Source organism: Chenopodium album, chromosome 14 (assembly GCF_948465745.1).
Source record: "Chenopodium album chromosome 14, dcCheAlbu1.1, whole genome shotgun sequence".
NCBI lineage: Eukaryota > Viridiplantae > Streptophyta > Magnoliopsida > Caryophyllales > Amaranthaceae > Chenopodium > Chenopodium album.
Genome location: NC_137847.1, coordinates 26,583,113 through 26,600,925, shown reverse-complemented (window position 1 = coordinate 26,600,925; position 17,813 = coordinate 26,583,113). Strand labels below are relative to the sequence as shown.

The window sequence follows — 17,813 nt, the reverse complement described above, 5'->3', positions numbered from 1 at the left end:
CTTGCTGCTAAGTGATGAGTGTCATTTGTAGAACTCATTTAGCTTCTTTTAGGATGATTTTTCATTGATTTTACATCTCTTTTATTTCCTTTTCTCTAGTTTTATTTGTATTTTCTCTATTTTGCATTTTCCTTAGCTGTTTCCATATTTTCTTGCTTTTCTTAGTTTATTTTGCATTTTCTTCTTTACTTGTTTGCTTTTCTTTGTTTCAAGGAAGTTGGTGATGTTCGAGAAGCTCATTGGCGTTCTCTCGGGGTTTTCAAGGCCAAAGATGTGTCCTGGTCCCCCCCTTTTTGGAGCCCAAAAGCAAAGATGTGCAATAGTCATGTCTTCAAGGATGCGCTCTCATGCTACATGGACATTTAAAGACGGTGTTGAACCCACCGCAAAGACTTCAAGAAACTGCCTTAGCAACATGCATCATCCGGAGCTCACAGGGTCATCTTCGAGCGCACCAAAGGGTATCCTCTACTCCCTGCGCGCGGTCGCGCGCAAGGGAGGAGCGGCCGCGCAGGTGGCTGACGCGGCAGCGCAGCTGCCAGGAGTGGCCACGCCTCTCTCCTCCCCCTGTTTCCATACCCATTTTGTTGCGGTCGTGCTAAGGGGTGAGAGTCCGTGCCTTTTGAGGTCTCTTTTGGACGTCTAACTAACTTCTCCTTAGTTAGTTTTACTATATATAGATTTCCTTCATTTTCTACAGGGAGAAGAATCATAGAATAGAATGAGAATTGATTTTGATTAGAATTTTAGAGAGAGAACCTCTTAATTTTGAAATATTGCTCTTAGATTTTAGAGAAAGAAATTGGTGTTTGATGATTGTGACATTGTGATCTTCATTCCTCTTTGATTTTGATCAAAGTTTTGTAAGAATCCTTTCCTTTTCAATTCAATTTTATGTTTGATTTTGATATATTGTTGAATTTCTATTTTTTAGCTTGATTTTGATTGTTGATATTTTGATTACAGTGTTGATGATGAGATTGATGATTACTTTTGTTATGATATTCTATTTTACCATGAGTAGTGAATAGTTCCTTTGCTAGGAATGTGCTGAAGCATGTATTAGTGATAATCTATAGCTAATTTGGGGTTTTTGATTGATTTGTTGATGTGATTAATTGGTTGATGAAATTTGTGCATGTGGTTTGATTTGAAGAGGAGTAGCTAACCTTGATGATCATGCTAGATTACATAATAGCTTTCAATGACACGAACAATTGATTTGGATGCTATTATTATCGATTGATCTTGATTTGCAATTTTCCTTTGAAGTCATTTGTAGAGACATCTAGCTTGACCCTAGGAAATAGCTTCTTGAGTGATTTTGATTGCAAATTTCGTTTTCCCTCACATTGATTAATTGATCGAATTCCCTCGAATTAGCAAGTTTATCATTGGTGCTTGTGAATCCTAAATTCCCTAGTGTTTTGATTATTGATTTTCATTTGTTGATTGGATTGATTTCGATAGCATAAACCAACCCACCATTTTAAGATTTGGAAATAGCTTAGCTTAGACTTTAGCAAAACCGCCTTCCTTTGGGTTCGACCTGGACTTGAACCTATACCTAGGGTTGGGTTTAGTTTTACAATTTTTTTTTTTACCAGGAAATCTAGTTTCCAACGACCTAGGTTTATCCTCGCGCCACTGAGCCGCCAGCAGCATTGAGTGGACCTTTGCCACTCTTCGACGCTTTTTCAGCGTCCGGCGTCCTCAATTCTTCAGGGCCTGAGGGGGACTTCCCTCTAGTAGGAGGGTTGGGACCGTCTCCCACCTTCCTGTGGGGTTTGTTGGCAATATGCTTTCGGGAAAAGTCGGGAGTCTTCACGTCCCCAGCCGACTGCTTCTGCTGTTTAGGGTCCGGTTTGGTGGGGGTACGCTTGCTTGAGTCACCCTACACACAAGTCTAGAGATTATAAGAAAGTGAAGGAAATAATTTTCCACTCAAAAATTGCTAAGTAGAAAAAGACTTACTTTAGGGGGTCTGTCCACCTCCTGATTGGACGTCTTCTCGATGAGTGTCATTTATGGCACTCATTTGTTCTCTTTTAGGTTGATTTTATATTGCTTTTATAGCTCTTTTCATTCCTTTTTCCTTAGTTTTGCTCTTTATTTCTTTAGTTTGCACTTTCCTTAGTTGATTTTCCATTTTCGTGTACTTCTTGATTTATTTTGTCCTTTTCCCTTTTATTTGTTTGTTTTCATTCATTTTCAGGTTAAGATCGTTGTCCAAGGATTCCCTGGATTTGCATTGATTGGGATGCTTAGTGTCTTCCATTTGAAGCCCAAGTATGGAGATGTGTAAGTTCCGTGTTTCCTTAGGCCGTGCATTCAAGCTGTGGGGGCACCAATTTGGTGTTGAACCCACCGTCAAGGTGTTTAGAATCTGCCTTGCTCCGTGTTCATCAAGCACACCAAGTGGAGCGCACGAGGAGCGTCAAGTTGAAGGGGAAGAGAGCTGCCCTGCTCCTAGGTGCGGGCGCGCGCGATAATGGCGCGTCCGCGCAGTGTGGTGGCGCGGCCGCGCCTGTTGCTCCCCCTATTCTGTACCCTCTTTTGTGCGGCCGCGCATCTTCTTGAAGAAGGCCGCGCTTGTACGGGTCTATTTTGGACAATCTAACCAACTTCTCTTTGTTAGCTTTACTATGTATAGATTTTTCTTCTATTTTTATAGAGGGAATTCATTGGAGAATTTCGGAGATTAGAGAAGAATTGGAGAATAGTTTAGATCATATTTTAGAGAGAGAAACTCATGGTTGATGGTTGATGATTGATGATTCTAAGCACATTTCCTTTGATTTCATCAAAGTTTGTAAGGATTTCTTTTACTTTAATGCAATCTTTAGCTTTTGATTTCAATTGTTTTGTTTATTTTTCAAGTTTATTGATTAGTTGATTGAATTTGTTTGATTGAAATGATGATGATGAATTTGTTAAATTTCTTAGTTTTGATTTTGATTTCTTCCATGGATAGTGAGTAGTTTACTTGCTAGGGATGCGGTGAAGCATGTTTGAGTGATGGATCATAGCTAATTGGGGGTTTTTGATTAATTTAGCATTGAGATTAAATTAGTTGATTGATTTTGTGCATGTGTGTGATTAGTTAATGTGTAGCTAACTTTAATTGTTATACTAGATTGCATTGTGAGTCTACTTTGATACGGACAATTGATTTTTAGCTCGTATTTGTCGATTGAGCTTGGTTAGTGACGTTCCTAGTTAGATTCTTTCGTAGTTGGCGCTAGCTAGAACTCTAGGAGATAGCTTGTCGAGCTCTTTTGATTGCATTGTCTATCTTCCCTCGCAATACTCGAATTAATCAATCTCCAACCCGATTAGTGTGTGTCCATTGCAAGTACATGTGGATCCTAAATCCCTAGTGTCTTGATATATTGATTTACTTGGTTTGATTAGTTGAATTAGATAACCTACACTACCATCTCACCTTTCGAAGTAGCTTAACATTGGCCGTAGCAAACTTCCCCCCATTCCTAGTGGTTCGACCCGAACTTGCCCTATTACTAGGTGTAGGTTTGGTTATAAATTTAGTTTGATTGGAGGAATTTTAGTTTCCAACGACCTAGAATTCACCCACTGTCACTTCCTCTTACCTAGCACCTGCGCCCGGTAGTGGGCGGCGCTGGCCGACAGCTTCTTGGGGGCCGAAAGGTTCTCCATTGCTTTATCTGCAAGGAGAAATTGGAATTAGTATCAGTCAAAGAGACATCAAGTTTGAACGGGTAATTTAAATCAATCAGCTAACTACCTCTCGGCCTCTCAATACTCAAGCCGCAGGCGACCAAGTAATTCCCATCAGAAAGCCACTCGTGACGAGGAATGTATCTCTAGGGAATAACTTTTTTCTTCCCAATCTCGTGGTTGGACCTGACGGTCACTCTGAAGAGACCGCAATCAAAAATCTCTTCCTTCACCCGCCTAGGAACATGCGGTAGTTCAGCTCCGCCTTAAAGGAGGGGAGGGTTCCGGTTCACCGATTATATTTTTTATTCTTAGACGGTCGAGGGAGGTAACGATATAAAACTTGTTCCTTCAGTCCTTCCACTTGGCTGGACTCCTTCCCAACCGCCATCATGTACCCCTTGTAGCTTGACAAAGTATACCAACCGAACCCGCTTGACTTTGGTGTCCGGTTGAGGTAGTACATATGGCGAACGCCTCATAGCTTGGCTCTACCTCGAGCATTTCGCATGCGGCAACAAAACCATGAATATTTACCCAAGAATTGGGGGCAAGTTGCCAAATACCCAATTGGTACCCATCTAAGATCCTCTGCACAGCCGGATGGAGAGGGAATCTAAGGCCGGCTTGTATGGCCGCCTCGTAACAACCAAAGCATTGGTCCTCGTAGCTTGACGCCTCTGGCCAAACTACAGTGTCCACAGAATCAGGGACACTCAAAATTATTCCATGTCCCATGAAATGCTTAGCCCTAAACTCTCCTTCCTTGTCCTTCATGGTCGTACGCCTCCCAGTCGGGACATAATGAAAGTAGGCGGCGTATTACTCGTGGCGATGGGCCAAGTCCTCTGCCCATCCCTCTCCCATCTCAACGGAGAGAGAGTCTCTCGCCGTTTCTAGCCGAGAATGCCTCTCCTCAGAATCGTCGGAGGCTCGGCTAGAAGAAGACGGCTCGTCAGCACCGTTAGAGCTTTTGGACTCCGAATCCGAATCGGGGCCTGATGGCTTGTGCCAGCAATGTCCTCCCCCATTTCCTCATCCGAGGCCGGATCCCTTAGCTCGGAGGCCCTTTGTTGAGGCCCATTTTTAGACTCCTCCAAAATTAAAGAGCCTGGGGTGCTAGTAGCATTAGGCGGATGATCATAAACTTTAGTAATAGGCGCCCTAATGGAGCCCTCTGAATATACATTCAAACTTTCCGAATGGTACCAAAAATCATCCGTCTTATACGTTATACTAGTTTGCTTCGTTCTGGCCATGGTGTCCTGCACAAACACAGACACAGACACGGTTCGGGGAAGTTCGCAAAGGAGAGTCCAAGTAAGAGCAGTCGGCACTCCTAGTTCTAGATTCACCCTTCCCTGGTGACCGGCTGATCGCTAACCTAGGTGGTGCCGCGCGCGTTTTGGAAACCATTTGCAAAAGAAAAAACAAAAATAAAACAAAAGGCAAGGAAAACAGACGGTTACCTTACGAGTGAAGGTACGAAGAGCCGCTTGGAAGTCTTGGACATCTGCTGAACAGGCGGATAGGTCTCTAAGTGGCGGATGTTTTCCCAAAAAAGGACAAGTTCAAGATTCTTAAAAAGTCAAGTTTCAAGATACTCTCTCTCAAAGATTTTTGTAAGCGTGCAAAAATGAGGGGAGGTCAACCCCTATTTATAGAAAGGGTGAAAAGTTTAGGGTAAAAACCCTAAGAATTTTACCCATGGTAAACGGTAATATGTCAGACCAGTGCCTAGGCGCCACGTGGCATGCCACGTCACCCCTGTGAGAGGCAAATGATTTAGGTATTTCTACCCCGCCACATGGCACCATGAGAGCTCGCCACATGTCACCTGAGAGAGCCTCCAAATGGACCTCTCAAGGGCCAACACGTGTCAAGCAGATATGGCTTCTGGAATTGGCGGCCTTCAAGGCCCAAATCCCGAGGCTGCCGAAAAATTGCGCAGCCCTAACTCCTAGGTCATCAAACCCTAGGACGGGGCACACCTTTCTAGGACCCTATAAATAGGGAGATTCCCCCATTTATTAGGGCACGTCCTAATCATTACATCATTTATTACTCTTGAAAACAGAGAACACCTGATCTCGGAATCCGAGAAGATATTTACTTTCCGCAGGTTTTTACTCCGAACCCGTACTAACTTAACCTTCGGAGGCGGACCTCCGAACATCTGGAGTTTCGTGGTTATGCAGGTACATGCGGCTTTGTTGGATCCAGTCTTCGACTTGTAACTCTCCTAAGGGACACAAAAACACCCGAAACAAAGGTTACCAATGCACTAGTAAAGCTAATTAAGATTTACCATTGATAATAATTTTTTAAAAAGTTTACCACTTAGAAAAATAAAAAATTAGAGTTCACCAAAGAGAATTTTCCGATTTTGTAATTTTATTAACCATAACTTTAGCATAATTTGCTATAACTATAATAGAAATTAGTAGAACTTTTATTAAAAATCTTCAATCAGATGAAATTTACAGCCTTAAATACATCAAAATAATTATAACTTTAACTATTTAAATTGGTAAAACTTGTATAAAAATTGTTAATATGATGAAATTTAAAACCATAAAATATAGCAAAAATTGATATAATTTTAACTAAATTGGTAGAACTTTTATATTAATCTTCAATATAATGATATATATGAACAACATACTACCTCCGTTACATATTAGTTGCAACTTTGGGCAATATTTGTGAGAGATAAAATATTCCAAAGTTGCAACTAATATGTAACGGAGGTAGTATATAACTATAGCAGAAATTGTTATAATACTCCTTTTATTTTTTTTTGTCACGGAAAATATTAACAAAATTGAGTACAACTTTCATAGAAAATCTTCATAATGACGAAATTTTTAGCCATAACTATAGTTAACATAATACAACTTTTATACGCGATAAAAAAAAGTTAATGAAATTTTCAGCCTTAACTCTAGCATAAATTGCAAAAAATATAACAAATATTAGTAGAACTTTAAATAAATAAAGTTTTATATATTATTGAAAATTCATAAATAATGATGATATAGATTACAACTTTTTATTCTACATAAATTGTTTGTTAAATTTTACTAGCAAATTAAAATTTACAGATCAAGATTCACGTCACAATCATATCAAGATAAACTACATTAAATTGTTGTTCAATATTAACTACAATAGTAAATCAATAACAATAGTATCAACTACATTTGTATTCATTACAGCAAAACCCAACGAATTAAGTCCGAAAATTGTTCACTTATAACCCAATTTAAACATGCATTGTGTTAGGTTGGAATGATTATTGTTGTTCCCTTCTTTGTAGTGATCATTGTGATCATTACTCTTGAAATTTTCTATCTGAAGCACACGCCCAAACTTTGTTTTGGGGTTTCTCGAGCCTCGACATTGTCGAAACTTTCTTGCCAACAAGAACAGCTTATGAATGAAAGGTCACATGTCCAAGTGATCTCCTTGAAGGCCTTACTTGGTGATAAGTTGATCCCACCAAGTAAGGTTAATCTAGCCATGATCGAATAGTTTCAGTACTCTGTTCTCTCTTAGCTTTGTGTTTTGAAGTAGGTATCTGCTCTTCCTCTTATAAGTTGGTCTTAATATGCAACATATCCGGCCAACTCCGGTTATGTAATTTTGTTTTTAGTATTAAAAGTTGTAAAGCCTTAAATGTTAAAAGTCATGTAGTGGTAAATTTTAGTTTTATTTCGTAGTTTGTAAACTCTGATTTTATTAATATAATTTGTTGTTATAAAAAAAATAATAAAAAGAATTATGGCCACTTCGAATTAAGTCAATTAAGTTTCATGCATGTTTGGTGGCTTTGACAACTAGAGGATAGTAAGGGAGAGTGTGATGCCTATTTACTATTACATTATTGGTATAATTGAATGAATATTTATAATAAATAAAGATATAAAATTAAAAGACAGTATTATTTATGCAATAACAATGGTTAGGCAAAGTTACAGCAATAATAAAGCAATAAAAAAAAATGTTAGATTAGTAAGTTGCAAGAATGAAGAAGGGAGCTTGACATCAACTCACATAAGCATTCACGTATGATGCTCGCGTACTGTGGAGATTGCTTCCATAATTCTGGAATTCCTAACTCAACAACAGATTGTTTTTATTAAGGACATCCTTGGATTGACTTTGCAAGAGGTTGAATTATGAGTTTGGACATCAATTCATGCATAGGTTCAAGAATGACACATGCACAAAGATCACTCCTAAACTTAGAAGAATACCAACTATACAAAAGGGTTGCCTTTATTAAGAATATCATAAGATTAGCTTTAATTTGAAATTGTTTAGAAAATCAAATTTAAAATACTACTTGGAAAGCTTTGATCATGCAAAGGAAACTTCTAAGAGTAAAGACTCTTTAAACATTAAATTACGGATATAAAGAGTGCATAAATTAGATAGTAGAAGTCTTGAATCTCTTTGATAAGAGAACGTAAGTATGAAACCTTATCAAGATTGTTTCTTTATAATACCCTAGTTCATGCTACAAATGATTGCAATTGCATGAACCTCATTGGGTGATTAACCTATAGTAAAACAAGCTTGGAAAGCTTTAAAAAAATGATTTAAATAGCTTAGTGAATGGTAGATTATTAATGGGCCCTTGGATGTACCGATTATGCACAGGCCTTGAAGACTTTTGGAGGAATTTTCGATATTTTGCTAATATGGTGTGTAGAAGAGATGTGTTTGCTTTCCTTCGGTGTAATTTGTAGTGTTTGAGGTTAAGTATTGATTTAGGCAGAGTGTTGGCATGTAGTAAATGACTCAACACCCCCTCCCTTTTAGATGAACAAAAAATAGGGGGTATATAATAGAAAATGGAGAGGGTTGACTAGGTTATGCGCTTGGCGCACGACCTTGTGCGTTTGGCATGTGCATTGGGTGCACAAGATGTGTGCCAAATGCACTACCTGGCAACTCCTAGAGTCTTATGTTAGCTTGTGACTTAAGTTGAGTGGTTTCGTGAAATTTCCCTTAGTTTGGATGCATATTTAGGTTTAAGGATTATGGTTTGAGTCTGTAGAAAGGGATTTGCAAAGGTTTGAGATTTGATTTCAGGTTAGGTTATGGTTTAGGTATTTAAACAATTTTTTGTGGTTTTCGAGGTTAAACAAAGACTTTTGTTAATTAAAAAAAGTGTGTCAAACTTAACAACATTGTTAAATGTCATTTAATTCCACTCAGCAAGTGCTTTTTAGAGAATCGAACAAAACAAAGATTTTTTTTTTTTTAAACGGTAAGATACGAGGGAAGGCCTCATCTTATCACAGGAATGAAGAGATGCGGAATCGAACCCTCATCACTTGGGGGAGATGGAGGGATTAATCATCCCTTCATCTCCTAGATCCTTCGAACAAAACATAAATAGAATTGAGTATTGGTTACGTTATTTTGGTTCCAAGTAAAAAAGAAAAGAAAAGGGAAAATACTCATAGATCAACAAATTAAAAGGGAGCAGCCTAAACGAATCTTGTTATTACTTGTTCCATTTCTTCGTATTTTATTACTGGCTCCATTTCTCCGGATATGAAGTTTAAGGAGAAGTAATATAAAGTATTATGATAGAAGTGGAATTGGTATAAAAAAAAAAAAAAAAAAAAAAAAAAAAAAAAAAAAAAAAAAAAAAAAAATCAAAAGTGAGTATAAGTGGGGAGGAGAGAGAGTATGAAAAATATACGAATATAATAAAAGGGTAACTACTAGTGGTGTGGAAACTTGTAAAATATTGTTAAAAAATTCCAAAAATATAAAATAAAACAAGTAATAAAATATAGTCGCAAAAGAAAAGTGGTCAAGTAATAAAATATAGAGTGAGTTCATTTAATACTTAAGTATATCCCTTTTCATTAATTTACGTAAAAAGATTCCAAATAAGATCAATATGGAGCGGAAGGAGTGTATTGATTGATTGATGATTATTTTTAGGCACGGTCTAAATTAAATTTTGTTTTGTAAAAGACATGCAAGTTCATCACACTCGTCTTGTATGGGCTCGAAGTGCCCCTGTGCATCTAAGAACACAAAATTACGATGGGAGTTTCGAATGGCCCCGATAGAAATGACGAAGGATCACAAATTCACAATAGTAGCTAGAACTAATTTAGTTATCTATTCTCTAATAAATGACTAAATATACTTTTGACATATTACATCATATGTATATGATTAAAACCAACACCTCAAGCTAAAGAGAAAAAATTGATCCAACTACTGCTCAATCCCTGCTATCTTCTCCATAACCTCTCCTCTCAAATGTCCATATTCTACAGCAATATTACGGGGTTTAATGAAGAATTAATTTCAGCCCCGCCAGCTACTTTGCCTCTTGGCTTCAAAGGCAGCACCATCATTTAGCATATCCTGGGCATCAGCTTCCATCCCCAGCTTGGAGAGTGCAAGGGCCTGTAAATAAAATGCCGTTGGCCACTCTGGTATGCATACCTGGGCCTGCATAGCATCCCTAAGGGCAAGCTCGGGTTGCCCAATCATCAAGTAACAGAGGGTTCTCCTTGCAAACACAGTAGCTGAAGGTGCAGGCATCATAGCCACCAGCTGTAATGTTTGAAAAACACAAGCATGAGTTTCAGGAACATGTATAATCTCTTAATGCACAGTCTTGATTTCTTGGCATCATTTACAGGAAAAGTGTCTATGACTCTACTGAGGCTGGCAAATCAGTACCTTTGAATAGTTTTCTACAGCATTCTTAAAATCCTTATCTCTGAATGCAATATCTCCGAATTTCTTTGTATTCAACATGTCTTGAACTTGTTGTGTCCATTCTTGAAATGAGAGCTGCATAGAGGATAATTATCAGAGAAACATAAAGAGATGGCAAACCATCTGTATCCAATTTAGTGTAGAGGAGGGAAAATAACCAGGAATTTTAAAAATGCCCCATAAATAAAAAAAATCATTTTTATTTAACCAACTACTACTAGCAAATTAAAATTTAAACAACATTATTATTAATTCATGGATGTTTAGTTTAACCAGTTGTTGCCTATTAAAGTGCAAAAAGAGCGACATTTGAATGACATAAAGGAAGAAACTGCTCTAGTCAGCATCAAGGAGATAATCAAAAGTATGAAACATGCTTGGAAATGCAACTCAATTTATCCTACTCTTCCTGTCAAGGTGTGACACATTTGATTTTCACAGATAAAGAGTCAAGACTTTCAAACAAAAGAAACCAAATAAGCATAAGTGTCCGACCAGTGGGGTAAAAGTCAGATGTACCTCATTATCAGCACCCTCTTCATCTCTATAGCCAGTTTTAAGCAAGATGTCATGCACAGCTGTGAGGTCCAACCTTTCACAAGCCTTTCCTAAGGGAGAAAGCATTATTGGAACCACTACTGCAGCCTTGGCCAGCCCCATCAGATTAAGAGACATAACCTAAAATCAACTATTTCCATCAATACTGAATCTATAAGTAATGTAATAGCTAGAAATCAAAACAAGTATAACTGCAATAACTTATATTAAAAATCACAGATAACTAAGTATACCTCTTTCTGTTTTTGCAGGGGATCTACTGCTGCAAGAAGGAATTTGATATCAGGTCGATCCCTTGCTTCATATTGTAGGCATTTTGATGCTAATTCAATCATTGTAGCTGCATCCTCATTTACATACTGTCCTTCCAATGATGAATCCATTAATACCAATGCGCTCTTTCCCCTTATTATGTCCAATGCCTGAGCAGTGGCCATTTAATCAGCACATTCCAACAATTAAAACAATACAAGAAAAAAATCCACATTGAACCAATACTGAAAGAAAACCTAGATTACATTCACATGGAAAAAACATAAAAAATAAAAATTCAAACTACATCGTGTTTTATTGTAAATGAAGACAGGCAGCAGGTACAGGACTTCCCCAACTTTGAAAACAACTATGTCCAACTTGCAAAAACTTCTAAGACAATGCCCCAAATGATGTACTTGTTTGAAGCAGAGTACAAAGATATGGATTGAAACTAGCACTTTATGTGTTCTACACTTCAATTATCTTCACACAAAAGAATACCTTCCAATAACTAAGCGGAAAGTGATATATACTCTACACAGAAACTTGACAAGAGCCCCAGTTGAGATAAACCTACTAACAGTTTGGCCTTCTGCTCAAGTTAGGGCTGGACTCAGAAAATGACAGATAAATTTGATTCAGTTCCAGAATTCATGGAATAATTATCAAGAGTGAAATTAATGACAGATGAGAAAAATTCTAGACACAACAAATTAATGACAAATAAACCTACTAACAGTTTGGCCTTCTGCTCAAGTTAGGGCTGGACTCAGAAAATGACAGATAAATTTGATTCAGTTCCAGAATTCATGGAATAATTATCAAGAGTGAAATTAATGACAGATGAGAAAAATTCTAGACACAACAAATTCATCATTAACTAGTGACAAATAAAAGCAATCCATTAACACTTTGGATAGAAATTCTAGCTGCTTCTAGTTACAGCAAAGAATTAGCCAAGATAACTTCAGCCCACCTGTCATATATTACAACTAAAGATCTTGACACAGCAAATTACTTCTACTATAAGGAAATACTCAGAACGCAGGTAACAGGAAAAGCATAAACTAGACTTAAAAAAAAATATATATAAAAAGATATATAAATAAAGGGCACCAAGATTACATACATGACTAGGAGGTATATGCTTCCCACTTAAAAGGTCAAGCAGAATTGTGCCATAACTGTAGATGACACTCTCGGGAATAACCCTTCCTGCAGAGTTTTGGCAGCTAAATAGTTAAGTGATGTATCAAGTTTTAAATGATACTAGTTTCCAACAATCATGAAAAAAGGAAAAACAAGATAAGGAATTACAGGTGAAGTTGATGGCCAGGAGTATTTATATAAGCTATTAATATTATACATGTTAATCTTGGATATTGAAATTGGCAACTGAGAAAAAAAAAAAATTATATACTACGTATATATATACCTTCCCAGTTTCCACTTTGAATTATGTGACTTGCTAGCATTAAGATTTACAAATCGAAAGTCCTCATGTTGGTTCATGTAGCCAACCCCACTTATGGGATTAAGGCGTTCAAGCAGAAGAAGAAGATAGTAGGTGAAAAACAAAGGATCTATTCTATAAGAAATTCAAAACAAAGAAGATACTACTGTCAGCTAACCTTTACTAACAAGTTCATTGAGAAACAATTTTACTCTTCTGAGTTCTGTCATCTCTTCTATAGTTCTATTCTATAAGAAATTCAGCACATAATAATATAAATGGGCGACCTAAGACTGAATTTACAAGTAAACTTTTAGAAACATAGTACACCACATCCAAGGAAGTCCGCTAGCTCATGATGTTGATAGACTTTGGCATTATCATAGTCTAGTGTCACAATAGTTTGGATTTGGGGGGGGGGTGTTTATACACTTCCAGTATCCACAGTGTGCAATTTGTTGAATATGGGTGATCCAAGAGTAATTTTGTATAATAGGGTGGACAGGTGATCACAGCAAGAAGCAAATTGTTTACAGTTTGGTTGAATAAGGGTAATCTGAGAGTTATTTTGCATCAGAGTGCTGGTTCGAGCAAAAAGTAAATAATTTTAAAACCATCTTCCCCTTTAACATGATAGGAGATATGGGAAAAATCTGACAAACAAATTACCTGTCCGCATAAACTCAGGTGGTGTGTAGGCCAAGTTGGTGCTGTAGCTTTTACCGTCCCTGCTGTTTTTCATTAGGCCAAAAGTGGATAAACGTGGATCACCTTCCTATAAAAATAGAGCCAATTTGTAAAGGATTAGACAGCTGTAATTGTCGCACAGGATAAATGCTAATCTAAAGAAGCAATCAAAACAAAAGGCAGATTAGTTGAACAAGCAAACAACTCAGCAAAAACCAGTTTCTGCCATACCAAGATCGAAACAAGCATCCACAATAAGCAAACAAATATTATCTCCAGCCAAGATTAGTAATGATGCCTTGAAGAAAATGAAAATTAAACTTCATGAAGTTCACAACATCATTTAAGCAAATAGGTGTATTGGAAGTGAACATCCTAAATTAAAAGAAAAAAACCACATAAATCACTAATACTACCTTTGTTGCAAATCAATGGCAACAGTTTTCATCAAAATCAAGGAAATGATTGGAAAGTAAGAGAAAAATGGAAATAAGTGAAATTTTGAAAGAAGCCAGATTAACATAAAAACGGTTAGTGGGCCCATAAAAAACTATATGTATAAAAAGTGTAGGAATTTAATAGAAAATTGTGGGCAACATGTCTCAAATTTGAATATGGCAAAGTTCAACCATTAATTTGAAATAACCAAAATAATAATTGTAGTAAGAGTAACAACTAATTTGAAAAATGGAGGGAGTATTCCTTAAAATGCCAACAGCATGCGTGTAGCATTTGATATGCAGCTTCTTTATAGAGGACACGGAAAGGGGTATAAGTAAGCAATACACGATCCACAATTCCACATTAACCACAAGTACGTAATAATATTAAAAGCACCAATTAGCTATCTTTCCAAAGAAAGCTAAATATCAGTGCATGTCTGTATAATTCCAATACCATGGCTGAAATTCTGGCACAGTGTTCATCCAATATCAACACATTTTATTATTGCATAGCCTGTTGCCCTGTTGTAAGTCATAAAAATGACATGTATAAAGACAATGGAAAATAGTTTCCAACAGAAAATATGACCTATAAGATCCGACACGTCTGCATCTTTCCAGAAGTAGAAACACATTATGCTCTTCGGACTTTGGCTGTTTCTTTCATGTAAATACCTACGTAGCTTTAGACTTTAATCACTTAATAGTTTATACTCCTAAACTACTTGCGACCTATATTTACTAACAATATTATCTACTCACACCAAAGCAGAAAATGAAAAGTAAAGCACAACAGAAGACATCTAAAGAAAATGCCAAAAAGCTCGGAAAGTAAATTCGCAGAGTAACAGAATATACCTCATCAAAAAGCACTCTATATGCATTTAAATCGTGATAAATTTTCCGATTTTCTGCATTGCAATGATCAAGAGCCAATGCAATATAATAGGCCACTCGCACACGCATTTCCCATGGAAGAGGCTGTTTATCATCTACAAAACCATATAAAGACCAAAGTCAAAGAAGTAGTTATCATGCACAGTACATCAAGATCATCGAAGGCATAGAACCACCTTGTCTACACAACTATATACACATAAGAAAAATCAAACACAATTTATTCTTTATGTAGCCTATTTAGCCAACCAAACATATGTGAGGGATAAACAGAATACGCAAGAGTGAACATAGTACGAGATTTGAAGCTCACAATGGAAAAGATGCTTTGATAGAGTATCATGGGGCATGTATTCAGCCACCAACAATCTCTCATCCCCCTCTGCACAACATCCAATGAGATTAGCCAGCCTTTTATGTCTGACCTTCCCAACACCAGCTGCTTCTTCCTATGATATTTAGTATTTTATTAGTTCAAGGCAAAAGCGAAAGATTAGCAAGAAATTTTTAAGTTATAAATTCTAAAGCATGCATATTGGATATAAGTTCAGGATTAAACAACCTGATCGAAAGAATACAGAAGAGAACGCTACTAAGATGTCACTAGGTTATTACAGATCAACAAAATGAGTTCTATTTGTTACTAGTATTATAAAAGTCCACAATGCCACCCCAATCCACTCTCAACCACCCCTAACAAGAAAAGAAATTAATAAAGGCCATTAAGGAAAATGAAACGTTACTAGAAGCTAATGTAATCGCAAAAAAGGTATCAACGAGTCAATCAAAAGCCCTTTGCTTCCATGTTTTCCAATATGCTATATAATTCAAAAGAAAAAAAATTCCATGGTTTGCAATTTAAACCAAAGAAAAATGAAACCTTGGGTTCTATAAAGTGAACAATTATTGTCAAAGAATTGCAAAATGCTTGACCAAAGGAAACAAAACAACTGTAAAATGACAAAATAGTACAAACTCACAAACTCAATAAGAAAAAGACTCAACTCCAGAAAGGAAAAAGCTGGTACACTTTCCTTTATTTCACTTTTATCTTCATAAATACCCTACTTTCCCTCCCAACAATCCAGCTTAAATTCAACATTTACACCACATTAGCCTTCATTCGGGAGTGTTCACATAGAACAAAAAACAGCAATATTGACACACATCCGGGTATACTACGCGAACGGAAATCAGGTATCATGACACAAGGTAATACATTAATCTATACTCTTTTAGACCTTATAAAAAACCAATTAAGACCACAATTCACTTTTTCCTATTTCAAAATTGAAATTGTATCAATAATGATTATAAAGTTTTGGTAAAAGATGAGAAATCAAACCAGAAATTGCTGGGCATCAGGCCAAGATTGCTTAGAAAAGCGTTTAACAGCAATGAAACAATTAGTTTCAAGTCTTCCTTTATACACAACATTAGGTGCTTTTTCTCCACTTTCAGAAACTATACATTCTGTGCTAAACCCATTTGTTGTTTTCCTAAGCTCACTCAAATTGTACTCTCTAAATGCTGCCACTTTTTGCCGCTGATTATCCCCATCTCCTACTTCTCCAACTGCTGCATTACACATTTATATTACCCCATAATAGCAAAAATCAGTATAAAAAACAGCAAATTCATCAAAATTAAAGCAATTCCCAAAAATAACAATCACAAAATATTAACGGGATTTCATAGATTATATACATTGGTTGAATAATCAACAAGTCAGACCAAAAAAATACTCTGTAATTAACAATTTGAAATCAACTAAATTGAACAAACCCAGAAAAATTAAAGCAATACCCAGAAAAATCAATGGAGAAATAAAAGTGGGAAAATCAAAGAAAAGAAGAAAAGACCTGAGATTTGCTTGTCGGATTCAGGGAGAGGAGTGGCGTCGTTTGGAGAAGTAAGGTGTGTCGTTTTGGACTGTATGCAGCCCATAACTTCTTTTCACATTATCAAATAAAGATAAAAATATAGAAATAATTGATTAATTAGATCGAAATTCAACTGAAAATTGAAGGATTGTTTCAAATTTCAAGTAATTTTCAAGTAAAGAAGAAAGAAGAAAAATAGAAAAATTTGCAGAGAGAAAAGACAGTGAGTGAGGAAAGAAGTGGTAAATCTGGGACAAGTGAGACTAAAATAGGAGAGAGAAAAAAATGAGAAGTGGGGAAGAAAGTCACATGTTAAGAGCATGACGGAACACGTGCTAGGGGAATGAGGAGATTGGGGAGGGAAACTGAACTTAGCAGAGTGAATGAAACCAAGCATTTAAAGTTGTGGACGTTGTGAGAATTTCTTTGGAAAAATAATGAGACAAGAGAGAGGGTGGTTGGTAGGGGTGACACCGTGAGAGTCACTCGGTTTAAAACCAATCGAATTGAATTAATACAGAGTAATTTATTTTTATTTTTATTTTTTTTTATTAATTCGGTTTGGTTCAGCTTGTTAAATAATAAAAAATAGGAAAAATTGACATTTATAAACCCAGTTCTAAATAGCCTTTTCAAATAAGTATCACCTTTTAAAAACGTAGTAACTGAAATTAATCCCACTTTTTCACTTAATCTTCTAAAGAGACCCTCTTCTAAAATGACCAGTTACAGCAGTTATATGCCTTACATGGCATTTTTAAAAGGTAAATTGTAAGTCTTCCTATGTAAAGTATTGAATTGTCTTATTTGTCTAACCATCTATCCTCTCGCATTAACTCGCCACTCACTTAATTCGAGCACCCACCATGAAAGGATGTTCTTATTTAGCTGTTGTTGTGGACATTGTTGTGTTGCATTCTTCTCTTAGATGACATCAGTTGGGTTTTAGTGTCTTAGGTAAATCTACAGAAAAGGTAAGCTATTTAAAATTCTAATTTTTGTTTTTACTTTTTTTTATTGAAATTGATGAAAGATAGTATTTTTATGGATAATAATCCTACTTGGGTTGATGATTATATTCAAAGCCATCTCCGGCTATTTAGAGGTCATGTGTTAAATACAATTATCGAGGCCCCTATAAATTTTTAAAGGACGTTTAATGTAACACAAATTTTT

General features: G+C 36.5%; 1 protein-coding gene across 2 annotated transcripts; it reads right to left on the bottom strand.

The window, feature by feature from the left end:
• Nucleotides 1-9,766: 9,766 nt before the first annotated feature.
• LOC145579110 (serine/threonine-protein kinase BSK2-like) lies at nucleotides 9,767-16,893 on the bottom strand. Of its 2 annotated transcripts, none has more exons than XM_081636379.1 (10): nucleotides 16,617-16,893; nucleotides 16,100-16,332; nucleotides 15,068-15,203; nucleotides 14,716-14,849; nucleotides 13,397-13,502; nucleotides 12,404-12,489; nucleotides 11,253-11,441; nucleotides 10,981-11,139; nucleotides 10,423-10,536; nucleotides 9,767-10,293 (listed from the first exon to the last, which is right to left on the bottom strand). In XM_081636379.1, exons 1-10 carry the CDS (start codon nucleotides 16,699-16,701, stop codon nucleotides 10,042-10,044), a joined length of 1,494 nt encoding a protein of 497 aa, XP_081492505.1. In that variant the 5' UTR covers nucleotides 16,702-16,893; the 3' UTR covers nucleotides 9,767-10,041. The 2 variants fall into 2 exon arrangements, with proteins under 2 accessions (XP_081492505.1, XP_081492506.1); XM_081636380.1 differs by having other exon boundaries at nucleotides 16,100-16,329.
• Nucleotides 16,894-17,813: the final 920 nt, after the last annotated feature.